The following is a 24601-nucleotide window of genomic DNA, read 5'->3' as shown; positions in this document are numbered from 1 at the left end:
AGGTTTTCCTGACTCTGGATCCCACATTAATAGATGGGTACTGGCTGTCTGGGTGTCCGGTTTTATAGTTTTAGATCTTATATTTAGGTCTTTGATAGATTTTGAGTTAATTTTTGCATATGGTATTGGGTAAAGGTCAATTTCATTCTTTTGCAGGTGGGTATCCAGTTTCCCCAGCACCTTTTGTTGAAAAAAACTGTCCTTTTCTCCATCAAATGATCGAAGCACCTTTGTCAACAATCATTTGACCATATATCTGAGAGTTTATTTCTGGGCTCTCTATTCTGTTACATTGGTCTGCTTTTAGGCCAGTACCACACTATTTTGATTACTGTTGCCTTCTATTAAGTTTTAAAATCAGGAAGTGTGGGTCCTCCAGCTTTGTTCATCTTTTTCAAGATTATTTTGATTATTCGCGATTCCATATGAATTTTCGGATGAATTTTTCTATTTCTGCAAAAAGCGTCACTGGGATGTTGATAGGGATTGCCCTGAATGTATGGACATTTTACATTATTAGGTCTTCTAATCCATGAACATGGGATATGTTTTATTTATGTCTTCTTTAATTTCTTTCAGCAGTGTTTTGTAGTTTTCATCATACAAATATTTTACCTTGGTTAATTCCTAAGTATTTTATTGTTCTATTTATGCTATTGTAGATGGATTTGTTTTCTTAATTTCCTTTGCAGATTATGCATTGTTAGTGCATAGAAATGCAACTTAAAATTTTTTTTTATTTAAATTCAATTTAGTTAAAATGGTAAATTATTAATTTCAGTGGTAGAATTTAGTGATTCATCAGTTGCATATAACACCAAGTGCTTATTATATCAAGTGCCCTCCTTAATGCCCATTACCTAATTACCCCATCCCCCCCCCACCTCCTCTCCAGCAAAATCTTTAAAATCTTTTTAAAGATTTTTATTTGTCAGAGAGAGAGAGAGCACAAGCAGGGGGAGCAGCAGAGGGAGAGGGAGAAGCAGGCTCCCCACCGAGCAGGGAGCCTGATGTGGGACTCGATCCCAGGACCCTGGGATCATGACCTGAGCCGAAGGCAGACACTTAACAACTGAGCCACCCAGGCGTCCCCTCAGTTTCTTTCCTATAGTTAAGAGTCTCTTATGGTTTGCCTCCCTGTTTTTATATTATTTTATTTTTCCTTCCCTTCCCCTGTGTTCATGTTTTGTTTCTTAAATTCCACAGATGAGTGAAATCATGAGATATTTGTCTTTCTCTGATTGGCTTATTTCACTTAGCATAATACCCTCTAGTTCCATGTTGTTGCAATTGGAAAGATTTCATTTTTTGATGGCTGAGTAATATTCCATTGCACATACACACACAAACACACACACACACACATGCACGCACACCACATTTTCTTTATCCATTCATATGTTGACGGACATCTGGGATTTTTCCATATTTTGGCTATTGTGGACATTGCTGCTACAAACATTGAGGTGCAGGTGCCCTTTCAAATCACTATGTTTGTATCCTTCAGATAAATACCTAGTAGTGCAGTTGCTGGGTCATAGGGTAGCTCTATTTTTAACTTTTTGAGAACCTCCATACTGTTTCTAGAGTGGCAGCACCAGTTTGCATTTCAACCAACAGTGTAAGAGGGTTCCCCTTTCTTCACATCCTTCCCAACATCTGTTGTTTCCTGAGTTGTTCATTTTTTTAGCCATTCTGACAGGTGTGAGGTGGTATCTCATTGTGGTTTTGATTTGTATTTCCCTGATGCTGAGTGATGTTGAGCATTTTTTCATGTCCATTAGCCATTTGTAGGTCTTCTTTGGAGAAATATCTGTTCATGTCTTCTGCCCATTTCTTGACAGGATTTTTTTGGTTTTTGTGTGTTGAGTTGTTAAGTTCTTTATAGATTTTAGATACTAGCCCTTTATCTGATATGTCATTTGTGAATATCTTCTCCCATTCCGTAGGTTGCCTTTTAGTTTTGTTGACTGCTTCCTTTGTTGTGCAAAAGCTTTTTATCCTGATGAAGTCCCAGTAGTTCATTTTTGCTTTTGTTTGCTTTGCCTCTGGAGAGGTGTCTAGAAAGAAGTTGCTGTGGCTGAGGTCAAAGAGGTTGCTGCCTGTGTTCTCCTCTAGGATTTTGATGGATCCCTGTCTCACATTTAGGTCTTTCATCCATTTTGAGTCTATTTTTGTGTATGGTGTAAAAAACTGGTCCAATTTCATTCTGCATGTAGCTGTCCAATTATTCCAACACCACTTGTTGAAGAGTCTGACATTTTTCCATTGGATATTCTTTCCTGCTTTGTTGAAAATTACTTGACTGTAGAGCTGAGGGTCCATTTCTGGGTTCTCTATTCTGTTCCATTCATCTATGTGTCTGTTTTTGTGCCAGTATCAACTGTCTTGGTGATTACAGCTTCGTAATAGAGCTTAAAGTCCAAAATTGTGATGCTCCAGCTTTGGGGGTTTTTTTCTTTCTTTCTTTCTTTTTTCTTTCTTTCCTTTCTTCCTCCCTTTTCTTTTCTTTCTTTCTCCTTCCCTTTTTTTTTCTTTCTTTCTCCTTCCCTTTTCTTTTCTTTCTTTCTTCTTTCTTTCCTTTTCTTTTCTTTGTTTCTTTTCCAGAATTGTGATGCCTCCAGCTTTGTTCTTTTCTCTTTTTTTCTCCTTCCTTCCTCCCTTCCTTCCTTCCTTTTAAGATTTATTTATTTACTTGAGAGAGAGAGAGTGCAGAGGGAAGGGGAGAGAAAGAATCCTCAAATGGACTCCCCACAAGTGTGGAGCCCGACTCAGGGCTTGATCCCAGGACCCTGAGATCATGACTTGAGCTGAAATCAAGAGTCAGATACTTAACTGAGCCACCCAGGCACCGTAGTTTTCTTTTTCAACATTACTTTGTCTATTCGGGGTCTTTTCTGGTTCCATACAAATTTTAGGATTATTTGTTCCATTTCTTTGAAAAAAGTTGATAGTATTTTAATAGGGATTACATTAAATGTGTAGATTACTCTAGAAATAGACATTTTCACAATATTTGTTCTTCCAATCCATGAGCATGGAATGTTTTTCCATTTCTTTGTGTCTTCCTCAATATCTTTCATGAGTATTCTATAGTTTTCAGAGTATAGATCTCTTAACACTTTGGTTAGGTTTATTCCGAGATATCTTATGATTTTTGGTGCAATTGTGAGCAGGATCAATTCCTTGATTTCACTTTCTGCTACTTTATTGTTAGTGTATAGAAATGCAACAGATTTCTGTGCATTGATTTTATATACTACGACTTTGTTGAATTCCTGTATTAGTTCTAGCAATTTTTTGGTGGAGTCTTTTGGGTTTTCCACATAGAGTATCATGTCATATGCTAAGAGTGAAAGTTTGACTTCTTCTTTGCCGATTTGGATGCCTTTTATTTCTTCTTCTTGTCTGATTGCTGAGGCTAGCACTTCCAGTATTATGTTGAACAACAGTGGTGAGAGTGGATATCCCTGTCGTGTTCCTGACCTTAGGGGAAAAGCTCTCAGTATTTCCCCATTGAGAATGATATTTGCTGTGAGTTTTTCATGTATGCCTTTTATGATGTTGAGGTATGTTCCCTCTATCCCTACACAGTGGAGAGTTAAAGAAAGGATGCTGTATTTTGTCAAATGCTTTTTCTGCATCTATTGAGAGGACCATACAGTTCTTATCCATTCTTTTATTAATGAGTATCACATTGATTGATTTGCAGATGTTGAACCACCCCTGTAGCCCAGGAATAAATCCCACTTGATCATGGAGAATAATCCTTTTAATGTAGTGTTGGATCCTATTAGCTAGTATCTTGGTAAGAATTTTTGCATCCATGTTCATCAGGCATATTGGTCTGTAATTCTCCTTTTTGATGGGGTCTTTTCCTGGTTTTGGGATCAAGGTAATGCTGGCCTCATAGAGTTTGGAAGTTTTCCTTCCATTTCTATGTTTTGCAACAGCTTCAGAAGAGTAGGTATTAATTCTTCTTTAAATGTTTGGTAGAATTCCCATGGGAAGTCATCCAGCCCAGGACTCTAGTTTGTTGGGAGATTTTTGATTACTGATTCAACTTCTTTGTTGATTATGGATCTGTTCAGGTTTTCTATTTCTTCCTGTTTTAGGTTTGGTAGTTTATATGTTTCTAGGAATTTATCCATTTCTTCCAGATTGCTTAATTTATTGGTATATAATTGCTCATACTCTTCTCTTATAATTGTATTTCTTTGGTGTTGGTTGTGATCTCTCCTCTTTCATTCATGATTTTATTTATTTGGGTCCTTTCTCTTTTCTTTTTGGTAAGTCTGTCCAGGGGTTTACCAGTCTTGTTAATTCTTTCAAAGAACCAGCTCTTTGTTTTGTTGATCTGTTTTACTCTTTCTTTGATTTCTATTATCATTGATTTCTGCTCTAATCTTTATTATTTCCCTTTTCCTGCTGGATTTAGGCTTTATTTGCTGTTTTTTTCTAGCTTCTTTAGGTGTAAGTTTAGTTTGTGTATTTGAGTCCTTTTTGCTTCTTGAGGAAGGCATGTATTGTTATATAGTTCCCTCCTAGGACCAGCTTTGCTGCCTCCCAAAGGTTTTGAATGTCATGTCTTCATTTTCATTTGCTTCTATGTATTTTTTTTTAATTCTTCTTTAATTTCCTGGTTGACCCATTCACGCTTTAGCAGGATGTTCTTTAACCTTCATGGATTTGTGGTCCTTCCAAATTTCTTCTTGTGGGTGACTCCAAGTTTCATAGCTTTGTGGTCTGAAAATATGCATAGTATGATCTCAATCTTTTTGTATTGGTTGAATCCTGATTTTTTTATCTGTCCTGGAGAATGTTCCATGTGCACTCGAGAAGACTGTGTATTCTGCTGCTTTAGGATGAAGTGCTCTGGATATATCTGTGAAGTCCATCTGGTCCAATGTATCATTCAAAGCCCTTGTTTCCTTGTTGATTTCCTGCTTAGATGATCTGTCCATTGTATTGAGTGGGGTGTTAAAGTCCCCTACTATTACTGTATTATAAATGAGTTTCTTTAATTTTGTCATTAATTGATTTATACATTTGGCTGCTCCCTACTTAGGGGCCTAAATATTTACAACTGTTACATCTTCTTGTTGGATGGACCCTTTTGTTATGATATAATGTCTCTCTTCATCTCTTATTATAGTCTTTGGTTTAAAATCTAGTTGTCTGAAATAAGGATGGCTATTCAAGCTTTCTTTTGATGTTCATTAACAAGATGAATGGTTCTCCACCCCCTCACTTTCCATCTGGAGGTGTCTTTGGGTCTAAAATGAGTCACCTGTAAGCAGCATATCAATGGGTCTTGTTTTTTTACCCATTCTGAGACCTGTGTCTTTTGATAGGAGCATTTAGCCCACTTATATTCAGAGTAATTATTGAAAGATGTGAATTTAGTGCCATTGTATTACCTGTAAAGTCTCTGTTCCTGCAGATTGTCTCTTTTCCTTGTTTGTCTTTGTTACTTTTGGGCTCTCTCTCTGTTCAAAGGGTCCTCTTTAATATTTCTTGCAGAGCTGGTTTAGTGTTCACAAATTCCTTTAGTTTTTTGTTTTGTTTTGGTTTTGGTTTTTGGTTTTTGCTTGTTTGTTGTTGGTTTTTTGTTTTTTTTTTTTTGGTCTTGGTAACTCTTTATCTTCTATTCTGAATGACAGCCTTGCTGGATAAAGTTCTTTGTTGGAAATGCAACTGACTTTTGTGTGCTGACTGCATCCTGCAATTTTGCCAAATTCGTTTATTAGTTCCAATACCTTTTTTTGTGGAATCTTTAGAGTTTTCTACATATGAGATCATATAATCTGTGAATAGAGGTAATTTCACTGCTTCCTTTCCAATTTGTTTCTTTTTGCTCTGGCTAGAACTTCCAGTACTATGTTCAATAGAAGTGGTGAAAATGGGCATTCTTGCCTTATTCCTGATCTTAAAGGAAAAGCTTTCTCCATTGAGTATGATACTTGCTTTGGGTTTCTCATATATGGCATTTATTATGTTGAGGTATTTTCCTTCTTTTCCTGGCTTGTTGGTTTTATCATGAAAGTTTGTTGAAATCAGATGTTTTTTTGCCTCAATTGAAATGATTGTGTGATTCTTTTTTTTTTTTATTATAATATAATGTTTGTTTCAGGGGTACAGGTCTGTGATTCATCAGTCTTACACAATTCACAGCGCTCACCATAGCACATACCTCCCCAATGTCCATCACCCAGCCACCCCGTCCCAACCACCCCCCTCCACTCCAGCAACCCTCAATTTGTTTCCTGAGATTAAGAGTCTCTTATGCTTTGTCTCCCTCTCTGGTTTCGTCTTGTTTCATCTTTCCCTCCCTTCCCCTATGATCCTCTGCCTTGTTTCTCAAATTCCACATATCAGTGAGATCATATGATAATTGTCTTTCTCTGATTGACTTATTTTGCTTAGCATAATACCCTCTAGTTCCATCCACATTGTTGCAAATGGCAAGATTTCATTTTTGATGGCTGCATAATATTCCATTGTGTGTGTGTGTGTGAGTGTACCACATCTTCTTTATCCATTCATCTGCTGATGGGCATCTAGGCTCTTTCCATAGTTTGGCTATTGTGGACATTGCTGCTATAAACATTGGGGTGCATGTGCCCCTTTGGATCACTATATTTGTATCTTTGGGGTAAATACCCAGTAGTGCAATTGCTGGGTTGTAGGGTAGCTCTATTTTCAACTTCTTGAGGAACCTCCATACTGTTTTCCAGAGTGGATGCACCAGCTTGCATTCCCACCAACAGTGTAGGAGGATTCCCCTTTCTCTGCATCCTTGCCAACATCTGTCGTTTCCTGACTTGTTAATTTTAGCCATTCTGACTGGTGTTAGGTAGTATCTCAATGAGGTTTTGATTTGTATTTCCCTGATGCCAAGTGATGTTGAGTACTTTTTCATGTCTTTGTTGGCCATTTGGATGTCTTCTTTGCAGAAATGTCTGTTCATATCTTCTGCCTATTTATTTATTGGATTATTTGTTCTTTGGGTGTTGTTTGATAAGTTCTTTATAGATCTTGGATACCAGCCCTTTATCTGTAGTGTCATTTGCAGATATCTTCTCCCATTCTGTCAGTTGTCTTTTGGTTTTGTTGACTGTTTCCTTTGCTGTACAAAAGCTTTTTATCCTGATGAAGTCCCAATAGTTCATTTTGCCCTTGCTTCCCTTGCCTTTGGCGATGTTTCTAGGAAGAAACTGCTGTGGCTGAGGTCGGAGAGGTTGCTGCCTGTGTTCTCCTTTAGGATTTTGATGGACTCCTGTCTCACATTTAGGTCTTTCAACCATTTTCAGTCTATTTTTGTGTGTGGTGTAAGGAAATGGTCCAGTTTCATTCTTCTGCAGGTGGCTGTCCAATTTTCCCAGCACCATTTGTTGAAGAGACTCTCTTTTTTACACTGGACATTCTTTCCTACTTTGTCGAAGATTAGTTGACCATAGAGTTGAGGGTTAATTTCTGGGCTCTCTATTCTGTTCCATTGATCTATGTGTCTGTTTTTGTGCCAGTACCATACTGTCTTGAGGATTACAGCTTTGTAATAGAGCTTGAAGTCTGGAATTGTGATGCCACCAGCTTTGCTTTTTTTTATTTCAGCATTCCTCTGGCTATTTGGGGTCTTTTCTGGTTCCATGATCATGGAACGTTTTTCCATTTCTTTGTGTCTTCCTCCATTTCTTTCATGAGTATTTTATAGTTTTCTGAGTACAGATTCTTTGCCTGTTTGGTTAGATTTATTCCTAGGTATCTTATGGTTTTGGGTGCAATTGTAAATGGGATCAACTCCTTAATTTCTCTTTATTCTGTCTTGTTGTTGGTGTATAGGAATGCCACTGATTTCTGTGCATTGATTTTATATCCTGCCACTTTACTGAATTCCTGTATGAGTTCTAGCAGTTTTGGGGTGGAGTCTTTTGGGTTTTCCACATAAAGTATCATCATCTGCAAAGAGTGAGAGTTTGACTTCTTCTTTGCCGATTCGGATGTCTTTTATTTCTTGCTGGAGTTCTGCCGTTCTCATTGATCGATAAACTTGGTCTTGATGGCTGTTCTTGCTGATCTTCTGGGGGAGGGGCCTGTTGCAGTGATTCTCAGATGACATTGCCTGAGGCAGAATTGCATCGCCCTTTCCAGGGGCCGGGCTAAATAATCTGCTCGGGTTTGCTCTCGGGAGTTTTTGTTCCCTGCAAGCTTTCTGTACAGCTTTGGAGGACGAGTGTGAAATTGGCAGCCTCCCAATCTCTGGCCCTGGAGGAGCCGAGAGCTCGGGGTGCCACTCCTAAGTGAGTCCCCAGAGAAAAGCAGTCACTCACTCCCGTCTCCCTGGTCTCCAGCCGCACTCCATGCTCACCCAGCCTATGACCGAGCGTTTCTATCTCTGGCACCCGACCCCGTGTGGAGTTTCCAAACCCAGCAGATCCCTGCGGTGCGCTCCCACGCCGCTTCTCCCGGGGGAGGAAGGGGAGTCTCCCCGGATCTGGCGCTTGTTGGGCCCCTGCTGGAGGAGCAGTGGCCCGACTGTGCTGCAGATCACGGTTTATGGCAACCCCGAGCTGAGAGCCCGTGCCTCGGCTCCGTCTTTGCAGCCGGCTTCCCCACTCCGATACCTGGGAGCTCTGCCGCACTCGGGCACCCACGGTCTTTCTGTGACCCCGACGGTCCTGAGACCACATTGTCCCACGAGGGTTCCACCGCCCGCTTAGCCACTGGAGCGACGTCCCTCAGCGGAGCTGACTTCTGAAAGTTTCGGTTTTGTGCTCCACGGCTCTATCACTTGCCGGTAGCGGCTGACGGAGGGCCACTCCCCCACCGTCTATCCTCCCGAATATCGCCTCGGATTCACTTCTCCGCACGTCCTACCTTCCAGAAAGTGGTCGCTTTTCTGATGAGAGAGTTGTTGCTATTCCTTTCTTCAATCTCCTTTTGAGTTTGTAGGTGTTCAGAATGGTTTGATCCCTATCCAGCTGAATTCCTGAGACCAGACGAAATCCAGGTCTCCTACTCCTCCGCCATCTTGCTCCTCCCTCAATTGTGTGATTTTTTTCTTCATTCTTTAATGTGATATATTGATCAATTTTCATATATTGGTCCTTTCTTGCATTCTAGGAGTAAACCCACTTGTTCAGGGTGTATAATCCTTTTAATACTTTGCTGAATTCAGTTTGTTAGTATTTTGTTGAGGATTTTTATATTAATGTGCATTAGGAATATTGGTCTACAGGTTTGTTTGTTTAATTTGTTTTTCTTGTAGTGTCTTGGCCTGGCTTTTGTGTCAAGGTAATGGTAGCCTCACAAAATGAGTTAGGAAGTATTCCCTCCTTTTCAATTTTTGGAAAAGTTTGAGAAATATTGATATTAATTTTTAAATGTCTGGTAGAATTCACCTGTGATGCCATCTGGTCCTGGGCTTTTCTTTGTCAAGAGTTTTTTGATTACTGATTCAATCTCCTTACTAGTCATTGGTCTATTCAGATTTTGTTTCTTCATGACAGTCTTGGTAGGTTTTGTGTTTCTGGAATTTGTCCATTTCAGCTAGAATATCCGGTTTGTTGGCATACAACTTTTTAGAGCACTCTCATTTTTTTTTTAAAGATTTTATTTATTTATTTATTTGAGAGAGAGTGAGGAGAAACAGCATGAAAGGGGAGAGGGTCAGATGGAGAAGCAGGCTCCCTGCTGAGCCAGGAGCCCGATGTGGGACTTGATCCCAGGACTCTGGGATCATGACCTGAGCCGAAGGCAGTCGCTTAACCAACTGAGCCACCCAGGCGCCCTAGAGCACTCTCTTAATAAATCCTTTTTTATTTCTGTAGAATCAGTAGTAATGCTCCACTTTCATTTCCGATTTTAATAATTTGAGTCTCCTCTTTTTTTCTTAGTCCATCTAGCTAAAGTTTGGTCAATCTTTGTTGATCTTTTGAAAGAATCACTTTTGGTTTCATTGTTTTTTCTGTTGTTTTTCTATTTTCAATTTTATTCATCTCTGCTCTAATCTTTATTTCCTTCCTTCTGCTAATTATGAGTATAGTTTGTTCTTCTTTTTCTAGTTCCTTAAGTTACAAAGTTAGGTTGATGATTTGAGATCTGTCTTGTTTTGTTAATGTGTTTATAATTATAAATTTCCCCCTTAGCACTGATTTAGCTGTATCTCATAGGTTTGATATGCTATAATTTTGTTGAAATTCATCTCTAAATATTTTCTAATTTCCCTTCTGATTTCTTTGGTCCGTTGGTTATTAAAGAGTGTGTTAATTCACATAGATTTGTGAATTTTCCTGTTTTACCTCTGTTATTGATTTCTACCTTCATTCTGTTGTGGTCAGATAAGGTACCTTGTATGATATCCATCTTTTAAAATCAGCTGAGACTTGGGCTGCCTGGGTGGCTCAGTTGGTTAAGCAGCCAGCTCTTGATTTCAGCTCAGGTCATGATCTTAGGGTCCTGGGATCAAGTCTGGCATCAGGCTCCATGCTCAGTGGGGAGTTTGCTTGAGGATTCTCTCACTTCCTCTCCCCCAGCACACTTGCCAATCTCTGTCCCTCTCTCAAAATATAAATTTTTTAAATAAAAAAATAAAGACTTAATCTGTGGCCTAACATATAGTCTATCCTGGAAAATGTCCCATGTGCACTGGAGAATGTGTATGCTGTTGTTGGGTAGAGTGTTCTGTAAATGTTAAATCTAGTTTATTTAATTTATTAAGTTTTCTATTTCCTTAGTTATCTTCTATCTAGTTGTTCTATCCATTATTGAGAGTGGAATATTGAAGTCTCCAACTATTATTATAGAACTGTGTGTTTCTCCCTTCAATTCTCTATTTGCTTTGTATATTTTGATGGTGTGTTAGTAGGTGGATAAATGTTTACAGTTGTTTGGGCATCTTTATTTTTGGCAGAACATCTAGCAGAATGCTTGGCCTTCAGTAATTATTTATTTAATCCACTAATAATTTATTAAAAGTTTTTGATAGCAAAAATGATAAAGGCCTAAGTAGAGAAGTTCTATTATTTTCTGAAAGGTGATAAAGCATAAAATCTGGTAAATTCCTTTTTTAAAAGACTTTCAGAGACTCTGTAGAACCTGCAAACCCTCCCACAAAGAAAATGTGAACACAGAGATGGAAGGCAATTTTACTTTATATTTGTGGCATCACCACCATGATGTTTCATGAAAACAAGCGTTGCCATGGGGTTAGTTGAAATTCCCACTGTATTCACTTGTTATTATTTCTTTTCCAAGCAATCAAGTTGAAGAAACGTTCCCACTACTTAAAGAGGTACCTGCAAACTATATTTATTCAACCATCCCAATGGGATTTTCCCTTAGTAAATCTGCTACTCAGGTATCTGCTATGCATATGGATTCAAAAGTGGATGATCATTTGATGCGAGGGACTGAGAAAAGCAAGTTGGAACCAGTGACTCAATTATTTCAAAACACCAAGAAAATAAGATTAGAAGACACAAACCAAGAACACTTTACCAGAAGTAAAGAGATTGGCTCAGGATCTCTTTCAGAGAAAACCTTGGGTTCTGTGGTATATGTTAAAGAAAATGATGGAATAGAAATGACAGATGTGGAATGAAGTTATTTGTACATACTGCCAAAGAAACCAGAATTTGCTTTTGACTAAGAGAGCATGTTGAATGAGAACTTAACCTTATCAGAGAAACCTAACAAAATGAAGACAATTGCTTATTTTTCACTATTTATGAATCATATTAGACTTCACTTTTTTGATACATATTCAAAAAAGTTAATGTTTTAGGGGAAAAAAACTTTCCAAAATTCAAAGCAAAATTTTCTGGTATTACATTCCATCCTTGTCAAAAATCAGAATTTTTGAATAACAGTATTTAAATGGTACCAAAATATTTTAATTGTAATATATTTCTTTAACAAGTGATAAAAAACAGTGCCCAAACAATTTGACATCTGTATTTCACACTATGTGTGGTATACCAATTTTGTAAGATTTATAGTTTGGGATTTTGCTTTACGGTATTTTATCTTTCTGCATTTTTGCATTTCTGTTCTGTAAAAGATCACTTCAGGTAAACTCTACAAAAGACCAGTAAATTACGTACCTTGAGAAGCATTTCACATTTTAAATCATCCTTTTAAAACTGTTTTCCCCCATATTGAATTCATTTCAAAATTACAAAATAGTTATTTCCAAGTGTAATAGTTTACCTTATAGATACTGCCATTTTATACTACTAATATTTAATATAAGAAAGCAGCCTATTGTTAAAAAAAAAATCTTATTTTATATGTATCAGTTTGCCGTTCTTACTGAAATGTCTAGTAGTTTGAGACAGCAGTATTGTCCCAGGTACTGTGAGATGAAGTTGAAACCATTTTGTGTCTGGACATATAGTGACCTGTAACTATATTATGTATGTTTTGAACATTTTCCTCTACTTTAATATTTATTGGCTATTTCTAATGCCCAGTTGTGAGTAATCTCCATAATATTCATAAAAACAAAGATGAAAAGGGGGAAGCAATATTTTATAAATCAGAAAATTACAAATGTGATATATTTGTAGGGAATATTGAGCTTAGAGCTAAATAAAATTGTTGAATGGGACATAAGCCAATAGGATGATGCTTTTTATCATTTACAGAACATAATTCTTTGGGAGAGAAAAAAACTCAAGTCTTTCATTTGTTCACCTAACCTGGCACTGTGCTTGTTGCTGGGGATATAGTGGTGAATAAAATAGCCACTGCCATCATAGTGTTTACTGTCTGTCTGCCAGGAAAGATAGAACATCAGACAGTAATTATGTAAGATACAAATTATGATGTGCCATGAAGAAAAAGTAAAATGTCCAGAAGGACAGGACACATAACACATAAACCTGATTTTTAATTGTGGAACTAGGAAGTTTTCCCTAAGGTCATGTCATTTATAGCTTTTGCAGTGACATAGTTGTCCAAGTAAGATGATGGTAATGGTCAAGGTCTTGAGAAGGGGAAGGGTCCTGGTGAAGGTTAGCGGGACAGAATGATGGTTTGAAAGTGAGAAGAAAGGAAAAAGAAAGGAACTCCAGCTAAAAAGGCTATGCACGGAGGTTCTCTGGGGGAAAAGACTGAGCTCAGGAGCATGGTTTGGGGACATAACCCAGTTTCCAAAGCAAGTAGACAGTTATATGTATGGAACTAAAAATAAAAATTTTGAAGTAGTATACAGAAATGGTATTGAAAGCCTTGGGAATGAATGAGATTGCTTAAGGTGAATGTATAGTGTGAGCTAAAGTCTTGAGGAACTCAAACATTTAGGAGCTGGTCAGCATGGGGGAGCTAGCAAAGGGAACTGAGGGGTGGGCAGTGAGATGGTAAAAAACTAAGACAAGGTAATGTCAAGACTGCTCACAGTAGTTGTTACGGTGGAGGTAGTCAACTGAAAGGTCAGACAAGGATGGAAAGGTCCATTGGATCTAGCAATATGAAATGTCACAGTAACCTTAGCAAAAACCACTTTCCTTCTTTTTTTTTTTTTTTTTTAACAGGGGCTTGGCTCAGATATTTATAGCTTTGTTTTTCATCTCCCTGAATGTCAAACAGAACATTTGATAGTCATGTTGGATGTTGAATTTGGGATAATCTTTCATTGTGCATGATTCCTCCTGCTTTGCAGGATGTGAAATACAGTAGCACACTCCAGTCACTGAGACTATAAAAAATGCAAACATTAATTACCCTCATTGAGAACCATTGCTGCCAAGACAACAGAAAATTGGAATCCCCAAATCCAATCTAAGCCATAGTTTTAGCAGCCCACTCAAGAAGGGAAATCCAAAAAGACTTCCTGGAAGAAGGTGGAATGGAACAAGCTTAATAAGGACAATAACCTCACTTAGATGTTTTGGGAGAATTCTATAAGTGGTATCTTAAAGGGACTACTTTTCAGAGTTCTGTTGTTTCTAATAAGATAGCAAATTCCCCATATAAAAAAGTGTAGTTCAGCAGAAATAAGGATGTTAGGAGACTTTAAATCCAACATATCCATAAAATAAGGTATCTAAACCTATTATACATGCATTGGTGTTATCATGGATGCTGTAATAAAAGCTTTCATTTATTGAGCTAGTGTGTGACTGTCTTAATTGGGACTCCCTAGAAGCTGCCTGAGACAGGGATTCAGGTGCACATGATTTTTAAGAGTGTACTCTTTAGGAAAAGGCAGTGAAGGAAGCAAGATAGGGAAACAGGAGGAGTCAGCTAAGGATGAGAGCTCAGATAAATTCTTGGTCTGATCCACAGGGTGCCCTAGAAAGACCAGATAGCACAGTTGTCCCATTACTCACTTTGAGGCAAAGGGGGGGGATTATTGTACCCCCTACCAGTCTGGCCTTGGTTGCCACCACAAAGCCAAAGAGGGAGGCTGGAGGAGCACGGAGGTAGCATGAATCACTCAGGTGTCTCTGGGCACAACAGCTCCTAGCTCACAGCAGCTGGAAAATGGATGCATGGACTAAGGGGTAAAGGGAACATGGGTAGGGCACTAACAGTCTTTATTACAGTGTCAGACACCTAACATATATTATTTTCCTTTTATTTTGAAACAAGGTCAAATTTACAGAAAAGTTGCTAGTACAAAGGCCTTTCCCTCTCCCCACAACCATTTGAGAATAAGTAGCTGACCTCATTCTTCATCAGCCCTGAATACTTTAATGATTTAAAGAATTTTATTCTTTATTTCTATTTTTAATGGAAATATAATTGACATAGGACATTGTATTAGTTTTAGGTGTACAATATAATGATTTTATATATGTAGACATTGCAAAACAATTAACACAATAAGTTAACATCCATCACCACACAGTTACAATTTTTTTTCTGTGATGAGAATTTTTAGATCTACTCTCAGCACCTTTTAAATATATAAGACAATATTGTTAAGTATAGACACCATGCTGTACATTAGATTCCCCAGGACTTATTTATCTTTTTTTTTTTAAAGATTTTATTTATTCATTTGAGACAGAGAGATATATATATAGAGAGAGCACTAGCAGGGGGAGAGGCAGAAGCAGTCTCCCTGCTGAGCCGGGAGCCCAATGTGGGGCTCGATCCCAGGACCCTGGGATCATGACCTGAGCCGAAGGCAGACACTCAACCATGTGAGCCACCCAGGCGCCCCCAGGACTCATTTATCTTATAACTGGAAGTTTATACCTTTGACCACATTGACTCATTTCACCCTCACCCCTCCAAAAAGCACTCTTGATGGAATGGGGACAGAAGAAATGTTGGAGTAGGCTGATTATGAATGGGTAGTAAGGAAGTGGATACTGGATACGTGTAGCAAGTTCTTGAAGAAGCTCTGCTCTAAAAGGAAGTAGGCGGGTTATGATGAGTCAGAGTTCACGTCTGAGTGTCGGTGGAAGAAGGTACCAGTGGAGACAGTGAAGTAGGAGAGGGGTTAAGAATAACCAAAGGACAGGGCGCCTGAGTGGCTCAGTCATTAAGCATCTGCCTTCGGCTCAGGTCGTGATCCCAAGGTCCTGGGATCAAGCTTCACATCAGACTCCCTGCTCTGCGGGGAGCCTGCTTCTCCCTCTCCCACTCCCCCTGCTTGTGTCCCCTCTCTCGCTGTGTCTGTCAAATAAATAAATAAAATCTTAAAAAAAAAACAAAAACCAAAGGACAAAAGTCTCAGAGCAGAAAGGAGGGAGTGAGATTCTTGAAAACCTACTCAGTAGAAAACAGGGCGAAAAAACTACCATCTCAGATTTCAGAGAAATGAAATTTAGGAAGACAGAATGTAAGCAAAGGGAAACAGTTTTGTGCGGCTATTTTTAATAACTAGGAAAATTCCTACTTGGGCTAACTCTGTACACAATTCATTCCATCTGCATAATACAAGAAAGGAACTCAGAGTGACTTCGATCAAAAGGGTAATGGTAAATGAGGAGCCACTGTGTCTTTATTATCGCTTTTTATGGAGCCCTGCTTAGCATCACCAAATTGTGAACACTGGATGCTTCTTATTCCAAGATGCAAGTCTTGGTAGTTTCTATTCGAACCGAAAAATTTCATTTCTGTGGAAGATTGAAAAAGATGACTACAAATTATTTGGGCTCCTCTCATCAAGAGGTCGAGTCCACTGCTCCATCCTTTATCTCTGGCCTGCCTTTGCTTGTTGCTTTGGCCCCCAGAATGTGGTGCCTCTCTTCCAAGGCTAGACCTGAACTGAGGTGCCCCAGCAGCCAACTGCCAAGAGTATGAACAGGACCATCCTGGACCTTCCAGCTCTGCCAACCCTGGTTGAATAAAACTCGGGTGAAACTATATCAATGTTAGAAATAAATCGTTTTAAGCCGCTGATGTTTGAGGCAGTTTGTTAGGCGGCGATAGTTCACTGAAACTTTGGCTTGCTGGAGGAATTGCCCCCATCTGGCTGAGCCGAAAGTATTTTCTTGCCAACCGCAGACGGGTAACATTCATTAGCCTGAGGGGTGTGTTCTCTGACCCACTCCTTCCTACCAGTTACCATCTCTCTACTGGGAATAGCAGCGTTTATTCCTTTAAATGCAGTTTGTCTTTTAAAACTGACTTTAGTTTCCTCAGCTTCCAGGTGGAGTTATGTGCCCTTTGCGTAAAGGAGAGGAGATGCGTAAAGAGCTGGCGCAATGCCTCAAGTTCAGTGGGTGTTTGCTGGTGCTCGGGCCTGTCCGGGCCTGGGAGCGGACTGCCCTGGCTTCCTGGCGCCCAGCCCCTGGCCTCGCTCCGCGAGGGCCCCTCCGCCCCCAGCCCCAGCCGGACACAGCCGCCTCTCCTACCTTCGCCCCGGCTGACCGTTAGCTCTGCGCTGTCACGCGGGGACTTCCATCTGAACGGGGGGCGCTAGGACTTTCCACACTACTATTGGAACGTGCCTTGCGTCCCCGCCTCGACTCTGGCTTGGCGCCGACTGGGCGGCTCTGAAGGCGCCTCGGGAACCCCGAATGCAGCGCCAGCGGGAGCGCAGGCCAGCCGCGAAGAGCGAGGCCGGAGGGCGCCCCGCCCAACCCCGGCGTGGCCCCGCCTCCTCTCGGCGTTTCCGTCTGGCCGCGCTCGCAGCCTGCAGGCCGTGGGGTCACACGCGTTCTCCTCCTGCACCGGCCCGCGCGCGGCCGTGGGCGCGACCGGAAGCTGCAGGTGGGCGAAGCTGGAAGCGGGGCTGGCGGGGCGCTGCCGTGGGCGGCCCTTTGTTGGGGGCGGGGACCTGAGACCCTGAGGCCGGGCCCCGCGCGTGCACCGCCCCGGGCCGCCGCTGCCGGTGCTGTTTCGCTCGGCACTTGGGAGGACCTAACTCCTCGGTTAGGTACGGCCTAGCCCCAATATAGGAGGGTAAAATAAAACGTGTTGGTGCCAGCTCTGTGCGTTCCCACAGGGAGCCAAGAAGGCGAAGTAAAACAAGCACGTGGCCATCGTGAGACTCTGGGTAAGTTACGTACTGTCAAAGATGTGGCAGAGTAACTTATAAGTGTTTAGAAGGAGCTGGGCCTACCTGGGAGGATAGATAGGATTGTTTTTTGCTTTCTTTTCAGTAGTGAAGAAGCATGTTTGGCAATGCAAAGTGGTAGCAAAGTGTCCCCCTAGAACATGGATTGTTCTCTTCAGATCGCATAAAATCAGTCATTGAAAGGTGAGAGTAGTCACATGCAGAGTTGATTTAAAGAAAGAGCATTTCGCCAGGCCTTCAAGGCTGACCATATCCTGACAATTAAAGAAAGGCTATCATTCAGCCGGAGGTCTGATCTGTTACTGAAGGATTGAATAAAAGAGAGATGCATCTGTCCCAGATGAATCCAAGCCTTCTCCAGGAAAGGGAGAGTATCCTGGCTTTAACAGGATCTTTGAGAAGGTGGTTTCTCCAAGGCTCATCCCATCAGACATTGAAGTTCCTATAACTCAGTCCTTTTGTTCAGGTTCTGTCTTCACCAGGCAAACTTATAATAAGTTGGCTTATCAGTAGTCCTACACAGAGTATTTGAACAGGCTGATCTGAACATCCAGTTGATAGCCTTCAGTTCTCTTTGTAAATTAATAAATTGGCACTTGGGTTTTTTCCAACATCCTTTTGTTTCCTCATTCTTTGTGCTATTCTTCCTCATCTTTTAGGGCTCAGTTGAAATGTTACATCCTCACAGGGGCCTTTTCGTTTATGTATTCAGGTGTCTAGAACAGTTTCTAGCACATAGTAGGTTCTCAGCCTAACTCACTGAGCTCTCTTGGTCTTTGCTCAAATGTCACTTTTTTTTTTTTTTAATTTTTTTTTTTAAGATTTTATTTATTTATTTATTGGAGAGCGAGCGAGAGAGAAACAGCATGAGAGAGGAGAGGGTCAGAGGGAGAAGCAGGCTCCCCGCCGAGCTGGGAGCCCGATGCGGGACTCGATCCCGGGACTCCAGGATCATGACCTGAGCCGAAGGCAGTCGCTTAACCAACTGAGCCACCCAGGCGCCCTGCAAATGTCACCTTTTTAATGAAGCCTAGCCTGACAAGCCTATTTAGAATCACAGCGTAGTTCCTCTCACACTTAATATTTCCAATTTCCTCTTTCCCAGCTCTACTTTTTCATGTAGTCCTATTCATCTTTACTTATTTGGTTCACTGATAAATCAATCCTAAGTGCCTAGAATAATGCCTGTCATGTAGTAGATGCAAGATTTGTTGAATTAATACCTTTGCTGTATTTCATTCACACTGCGTACACAATGCGTGGATGAATAGAGATATTTCTGTTTTGTGCACTAATACATAAATTGGATCAATTCTGGAACCCTAACAAGTTGCATTTTTGTCCAAAGTCAGTATCTTTCACTATTGCTAATTTATCAAAATAAATGGCACTTTAATGTGTCTTAGTTGGGGATCTTTGCACGCTTTCCTATTTAAGCGCCTGTTGGGAATATGTGTCATATGACAGGAATGGTATGAGAAGAATAGAGATGGGAAGGTAGGAACTCTGTTATAGAGCATTTCAGTTTGCCAGGCATGAGTGCGTTATGCATGTTAACTCATTTAATTCTCTCAACCATTTTGTGAGGTAGGAACGTTTTATAAATGAGACAGCTGAAGCAGCCAGAGGTTAAACTACTTGCCTTAGGTTATTCAGTTAGCAAGTGGCAGAGCCAGGATTAATAGTTAAGCTCTGTAAGTGACTATAGTTAAATACTGTATTGCATATTTGAAAATTGCTAAGAAAGTAGATCTTAAAAATTCTCACCACATGGAAAAAATTTGTAACTGTGAGGTGTTGGATGTTAATTAAACTTACTGTGATAATCATTTTTCAGTATATACATACATAAATCATTATGTTGTATACTTTAATACCATGTTATATGTCAGTTATATCTCAGTAAAATAAAGGGGGAAAAACCGTAAGTTCTTAATCACTTTGCATCCTGCCACACTCTGCATATGCAGACAAGGAGGGATATATCACAAGGTCTTTGAGAATCTCCAAATCCACAGACATCGGTTAGCATATCATGGTCCACCACCCCTGTTCCTTACTGTTTCTCTCTTGGATCACAATGGAAGAGTTTCCTGTTTTCTTGTTCAAGGCTGCCTCCTTCCCTACCTGAATTGGATCCCAGCACCACCTCTTTGTCAGAGACCTTCTCCCTTCACTGGTGTTGCCCTCCCTCCCTGACTCCCAGCAGACTGAATGTGCTCAGTTCTCTTGCATCAATGTCTGCTACCCTTGTCCGGGTCCTCATTGTCTCTAGCTTGGACAGTTGCATTAGTCTATTACCCAGTCTCCCTGCCCCTAGTCTCTCTTTCCTTTAATCCATGCTGAACACTGTCTGCAGAGGCAGTTCTGTATAATGGCTAACTTAACGCTTGTCTGCTTAAAACACTTCAATAGATCCCAGCTGCTTTTAGAAAAACTCCAAATGTTTTAGAATTACATGAATCTGTCTTCTCCCCTTCTCTATTTCTTTACTATTTTTGCATAGTAGGCACTCCATAAATATTTGTCCAATGAAGGACTATATCAGAGTCAGTCACACAGAGCCAAGAACAGAGTTTAAACAAAGCAATCCAGTGGGGCTACAGAAGCTTCCTAGGACAGCATAGCCATAGGTTTCAGTGGAGCTAGACCAATAGTGTAACTCCATCCCTGAGGAGGGAGTTTCCAAAACAGGCCTTACTACGATGACTGTCTTTGTGTATGCCTGGAATATGCTACCCCCATCAATTTGGTAAAGACCATCATATTTTGAGACTCAATTCAAGTATCCCTCTATTAAAACCTCTCCTGACCTTTCTAGACAGAGAAAATATAAACTGGCTTAACTTTTCTGTAGTGTAATTTATCAAAATGTATCAAGAGTGATGAAAATATGAAGACTCTCTTATTTGTGCTTGTAGGACATTACTTAACTACAAAAGATTTTGGCCTAGTTTTGGACTTTAATAACCCATTTTATCCCAGTTCTTTAACCTAAAGAAAAATTATGAGCATCCTAAGAAATAGAATTGGAATGGAGTGGTTTCTTTACAAATATAACTAGTCAAAATACTTGATTACTATAGCTAGTATTCATCCTGTTGCCATCAGCACTGCTAACAAAAATAACGTGTGAAGTGTCCAAACATAATGAAATTGTCTGTAGCCTTTCCGTATAACCCCACTACTCTGCCTCTTCCCCTAACCTCAGGTTTAATTATTTAACCTAATTAAATATTGATCTAAATGAAAGAATTATACTGCTGGTAAATCAAGTCTCAAAGTCAAATAGGAATTATTTTTTGAAGTATTTTAAGGACATAATTAAAGCTTTCCACAGAGATATTCATGAATACATTGTTGATAACACTGAAAAACTAGAAACCACCTAAAATTACAAACTAAGACACTAAAATTACAAACTAAGAGTAAACGGTGGTATATCTGACAATGAAATATTATACATTAAAGCTGATGTAAAAATAGATTTAACATTGAATGAAATAACAGTATGGTTCCAATTTGGAGTGGGGGAGGGATGTGTGTTTACACATGCACAGAAAAAAACAGGTACACACCAAAGTGTGAATTTTGGTTATCTCCAGGGGGTGGTATTATGGATTCTTTTATTTTGCTCTTTTTACGTATATGTATTTTCTCATTTTTTTAAATGAACATGTATTACCTGTGAATTCAAGATAATTTGCTTGGCTTTGAGATATATTAAATAATGAATTTACAGATTTATTGTTTGAAAAATCTGTGCCCTTACTCCGTTTCAACTGAAATTATTTGAGGTTTGTCTTTGTTTATTTCCATTGAGTATTCTGTTACAGAGTTGCTAAAGACTAAGGATAAAGCTGGACAAGAAGCAACTGGATACTTGGAAAAGTTGACCTAAAATAACCAAGAATCAATAGCTAGAAAGTAAAATTTAATTTTCTTTTTCCCAATTAATTAGTCTTCCATTTTTATTTATTTTTTTAAAGATTTTATTTATTTATTTGACAGAGAGAGAGAGAGAGAACAAGCAGGGGGAGCGGCAGAAGGAGAGGGAGAAGCAGACTCCCCGCTGAGCAGGGAGCCCAATGCGGGACTCGATCCCAGGACCCTGGGATCATGACCTGAGCCAAAGGCAGATGCTTAACCAACTGAGCCACCCAGGCGCCCCAGTCTTCTATTTTTAAAAGCATGCTGATCCCATTTTCAATGAAGAATTGCTTCCAGTTACTTTGTAACCTCAAGGTCCCAGCAGCTGGCTTTAAGAACACAGTAAAAAGTGGGCTCATTTTACAGTCCATTTCCAGTGATGTTTATCAAAATCTGGCTGTAGAAGACTGGATCCATGACCACATGAATCTAGAAGGCAAGCCGGTTCTTTTCTTGTGGAGAAATTCCCCCTCTATTGTAATAGGTAGGCATCAGAATCCTTGGCAGGAATGCAACCTGAATCTGATGAGAGAAGAAGGTATAAAACTGGCTCGGAGAAGAAGTGGAGGAGGAACAGTCTACCATGATATGGGTAATATCAATTTGACTTTTTTTACAACCAAAAAAAAGTATGATAGAATGCAGAACCTAAAATTAGTTGTGAGGGCTCTGAATGCTGTCCAACCCCAGCTGGATGTACAGGCCACCAAAAGATGTGACCTTTTACTGGATGGACAGTTTAAAATCTCGGGAACAGCTTCTAAGATTGGCCGGACTACTGCTTACCACCACTGCACTTTATTGTGTAGTACCGATAGAACCTTCTTGTCGTCTTTGCTGAAGAGCCCTTACCAAGGGATCAGGAGCAATGCCACTGCTAGCATACCTTCCACAGTAAAAAATCTTTTGGAAAAAGATCCCACTCTGACCTGTGAAGTACTCATGAACGCTATTGCGACAGAGTATGCTGCTTATCATCAAATTGATAATCATATCAACCTAATAAACCCAACAGATGAGACACTGTTTCCTGGAATAAATAACAAAGCCGAAGAACTACAGACCTGGGAGTGGATATATGGCAAAACTCCAAAGTTTAGTATAAACACTTCCTTTAATGTATTATATGAACAGTCGCATTTGGAAATTAAAATATTCATAGACATAAAGGGTGGAAGGATTGAAATCTGTAATATTGAAGCACCTGATCATTGGTTGCCACTGGAAATATGTGACAAATTAAATTCAAGTTTTATTGGCAGTAAGTTTTGCCCAAATGAAATTACTGTGCTAACAAATATTTTCCATAGAACATGTCCAGAAGATGATGAACTACACAGTAAATGGAATATTCTCTGTGAAAAAATTAAGGGAATAATGTGATTCCAAATAAATTTAATATTTACAGTTTTTATGAGATAATAAAATGTTCAAAGTACATTGTATGTCTTTTTTTTTTTTTAGTAATCTCTACACCCAACATGGGGCTTGAACTCACAACCCTGAGATCAAGAGATCAAGAGTCATATGCTCTACCAACTGAGCCAGCCAGGCATCCTCATCATTTGTCTCTTAAAAAAGACCTAGCCTCTTTCAGTAACTATTCCCCATTAGGAATTGTCACCTAGTCCATAGTTTCTTTTTTTTTTTTTTTTTTTTAAAGATTTTGTTTATTTGACAGAGAGAGATACAGGGAGAGAGGGAACACAAGCAGGGGGAGTGGGAGAGGGAGAAGCAGGCCTCCCGCGGAGCAGGGAGCCCGATGCGGGGCTCGATCCCAGGACCCTGGGATCAGGACCCAAGCCGAAGGCAGACGCCCAACGACTGAGCCACCCAGGCGCCCCAGTCCATAGTTTCTTATGGCCTGTAGGATACTCTCTTTTTTCAATGATTTTTTTTTTTTTTTATCCAGCACACATATATCTGCTCCTTTCTCTGTTACCATCATGGGGGTGTATATGATATTCAACACTGTGATCTCTGAGTTAGTTCTTTTTCTTACCTCTAAGGAATATAACCCAGGCTTCTTGTCACCTCTGATACCTTAAACTCTAAAATTCTTCCTTTTAACTATACAGTTGACCCTTGAATAGTGGGTTTGAACTGCATGGTTTCAATTATATGTAGATGTTTTACAGTGCTATAAATATATTTTCTCTCATGAGTTTTAAGTAACATTTTTTCTAGCTTTATTGTAAGAATACAGTATATAATACAAAATATGTCTTGATGATTACTAGTAAAGCTTCTGGTCAATAGGCTACTCGTTAAGTTTTTGGGGAGTCAAAAGTTCTGTGTGGATTTTCAACTGTGCCATGGTCAGCACCTCTTAACCCCCACATTATTTGTCAGCTGAACTTTCTTATCGACCATCCTTTCCTGTTAAATTAAGCCCACTGCACTTTTCTAAGCCCTTAACCCTCCAAATCTCTTGCTTCATCTCCCTTCCTATCCATCCCTGAATTCTTTCAAGTATACTGTCTTATCTTACCAGCATTCTCATTTGCTTTTCTCTCTTGACCTACAATGGCCATTGTTTTATTATTATTATTCCATCAACTGATATTTTACTCCTGTCATACCCAGATGGCAGGCAATGCTGGAAGAAAATTCACATGCAGATTAACCCAATTTCATATTTATATTTATCCCCTATTTGTGTCAGATTCAATTCCTCTCCATTGACTCCCTCATTTTTCAGAGGCCTTATTCATAAATGTTTCCACTTTTCTTAAACTCAGAACTCCACTTCTCTTGTCACAAACCTTGACTCATAATTTGACAGTGGAGGCCTTCATAAATGAGCTCCTTCAGCACCCGATTTCCTCTCAACATTTCTCATTCATTCTCAAATAACACCTTTTCCTTAAGGCTAGTTGTACCTGGATCTTTGTCCTTTCCAACCTATTTGGGCCTTCTACTATTAAATACGTATTTTTTTTTATCTTACATTTTCTCTCTTCACTTACTGGATCCTGACACATAGTGAATGAACATGCTTATGTCTCCTTTCCCCAGAACCCCTGCCTAAGGTTTTGTTGTGTCTCTACATCTCTTCATCGCCAAATTTCTTCAAGGAGTAACATCACTGCCAACCACTTCGTGTCTCTGCAGTTCATTCACATACTACTCTGATTTCTACAGTATTTACTGTGTGTTTTTTGAATGCCTACTATGTGCCAGGTACTTTGT

At 39.7% G+C, this 24601-nt stretch overlaps 3 protein-coding genes across 5 annotated transcripts in view; 2 read left to right on the top strand and 1 right to left on the bottom strand.

Moving 5' to 3' along the window:
- The window catches only part of C10H2orf15 (chromosome 10 C2orf15 homolog), a 23250-nt gene extending 9161 nt beyond the window's left edge, over nucleotides 1-14089 (top strand). The window contains exon 4 of one of the 2 annotated variants that reach the window (XM_081832012.1): nucleotides 11257-14089. In XM_081832012.1, the coding sequence (XP_081688138.1) occupies nucleotides 11327-11602 (276 nt within the window). In that variant the 5' untranslated portion in view covers nucleotides 11257-11326 and the 3' untranslated portion in view covers nucleotides 11603-14089. The remainder of the gene's footprint in view (nucleotides 1-11256) is intronic. The other variant, XM_081832011.1, reaches the window with a different exon arrangement.
- Nucleotides 14090-21670: 7581 nt separating this feature from the next.
- LIPT1 (lipoyltransferase 1) lies at nucleotides 21671-22849 on the top strand. The gene has a single exon (XM_006734206.3). The coding sequence runs from the start codon at nucleotides 21671-21673 to the stop codon at nucleotides 22790-22792; it is 1122 nt and encodes a 373-aa protein (XP_006734269.1). The 3' UTR covers nucleotides 22793-22849.
- MITD1 (microtubule interacting and trafficking domain containing 1) overlaps nucleotides 21802-24601 on the bottom strand; it is a 19431-nt gene continuing 16631 nt past the window's right edge. For both annotated transcript variants that reach the window (XR_014148890.1, XM_031029113.2), the window contains exon 8: nucleotides 21802-21931. Coding sequence is in view for 1 of the 2 variants with exons in the window: in XM_031029113.2 (XP_030884973.1) it covers nucleotides 21882-21931 (50 nt within the window). In the remaining variant the exon portion in view is untranslated. The remainder of the gene's footprint in view (nucleotides 21932-24601) is intronic.

The sequence above is a fragment of the Leptonychotes weddellii genome, chromosome 10 (genome assembly GCF_054177405.1).
Source record: "Leptonychotes weddellii isolate Sample4059 chromosome 10, ASM5417740v2, whole genome shotgun sequence".
NCBI lineage: Eukaryota > Metazoa > Chordata > Mammalia > Carnivora > Phocidae > Leptonychotes > Leptonychotes weddellii.
Note: the sequence above shows the minus strand (reverse complement) of the source record. Positions and strands in the feature narration are given on the sequence as shown.

Bases quoted from the DNA above. Each gene is read 5' to 3' on its own strand.
- LIPT1 (XM_006734206.3), top strand. From the start codon at position 21,671: ATGCTGATCCCATTTTCAATGAAGAATTGCTTCCAGTTACTTTGTAAC.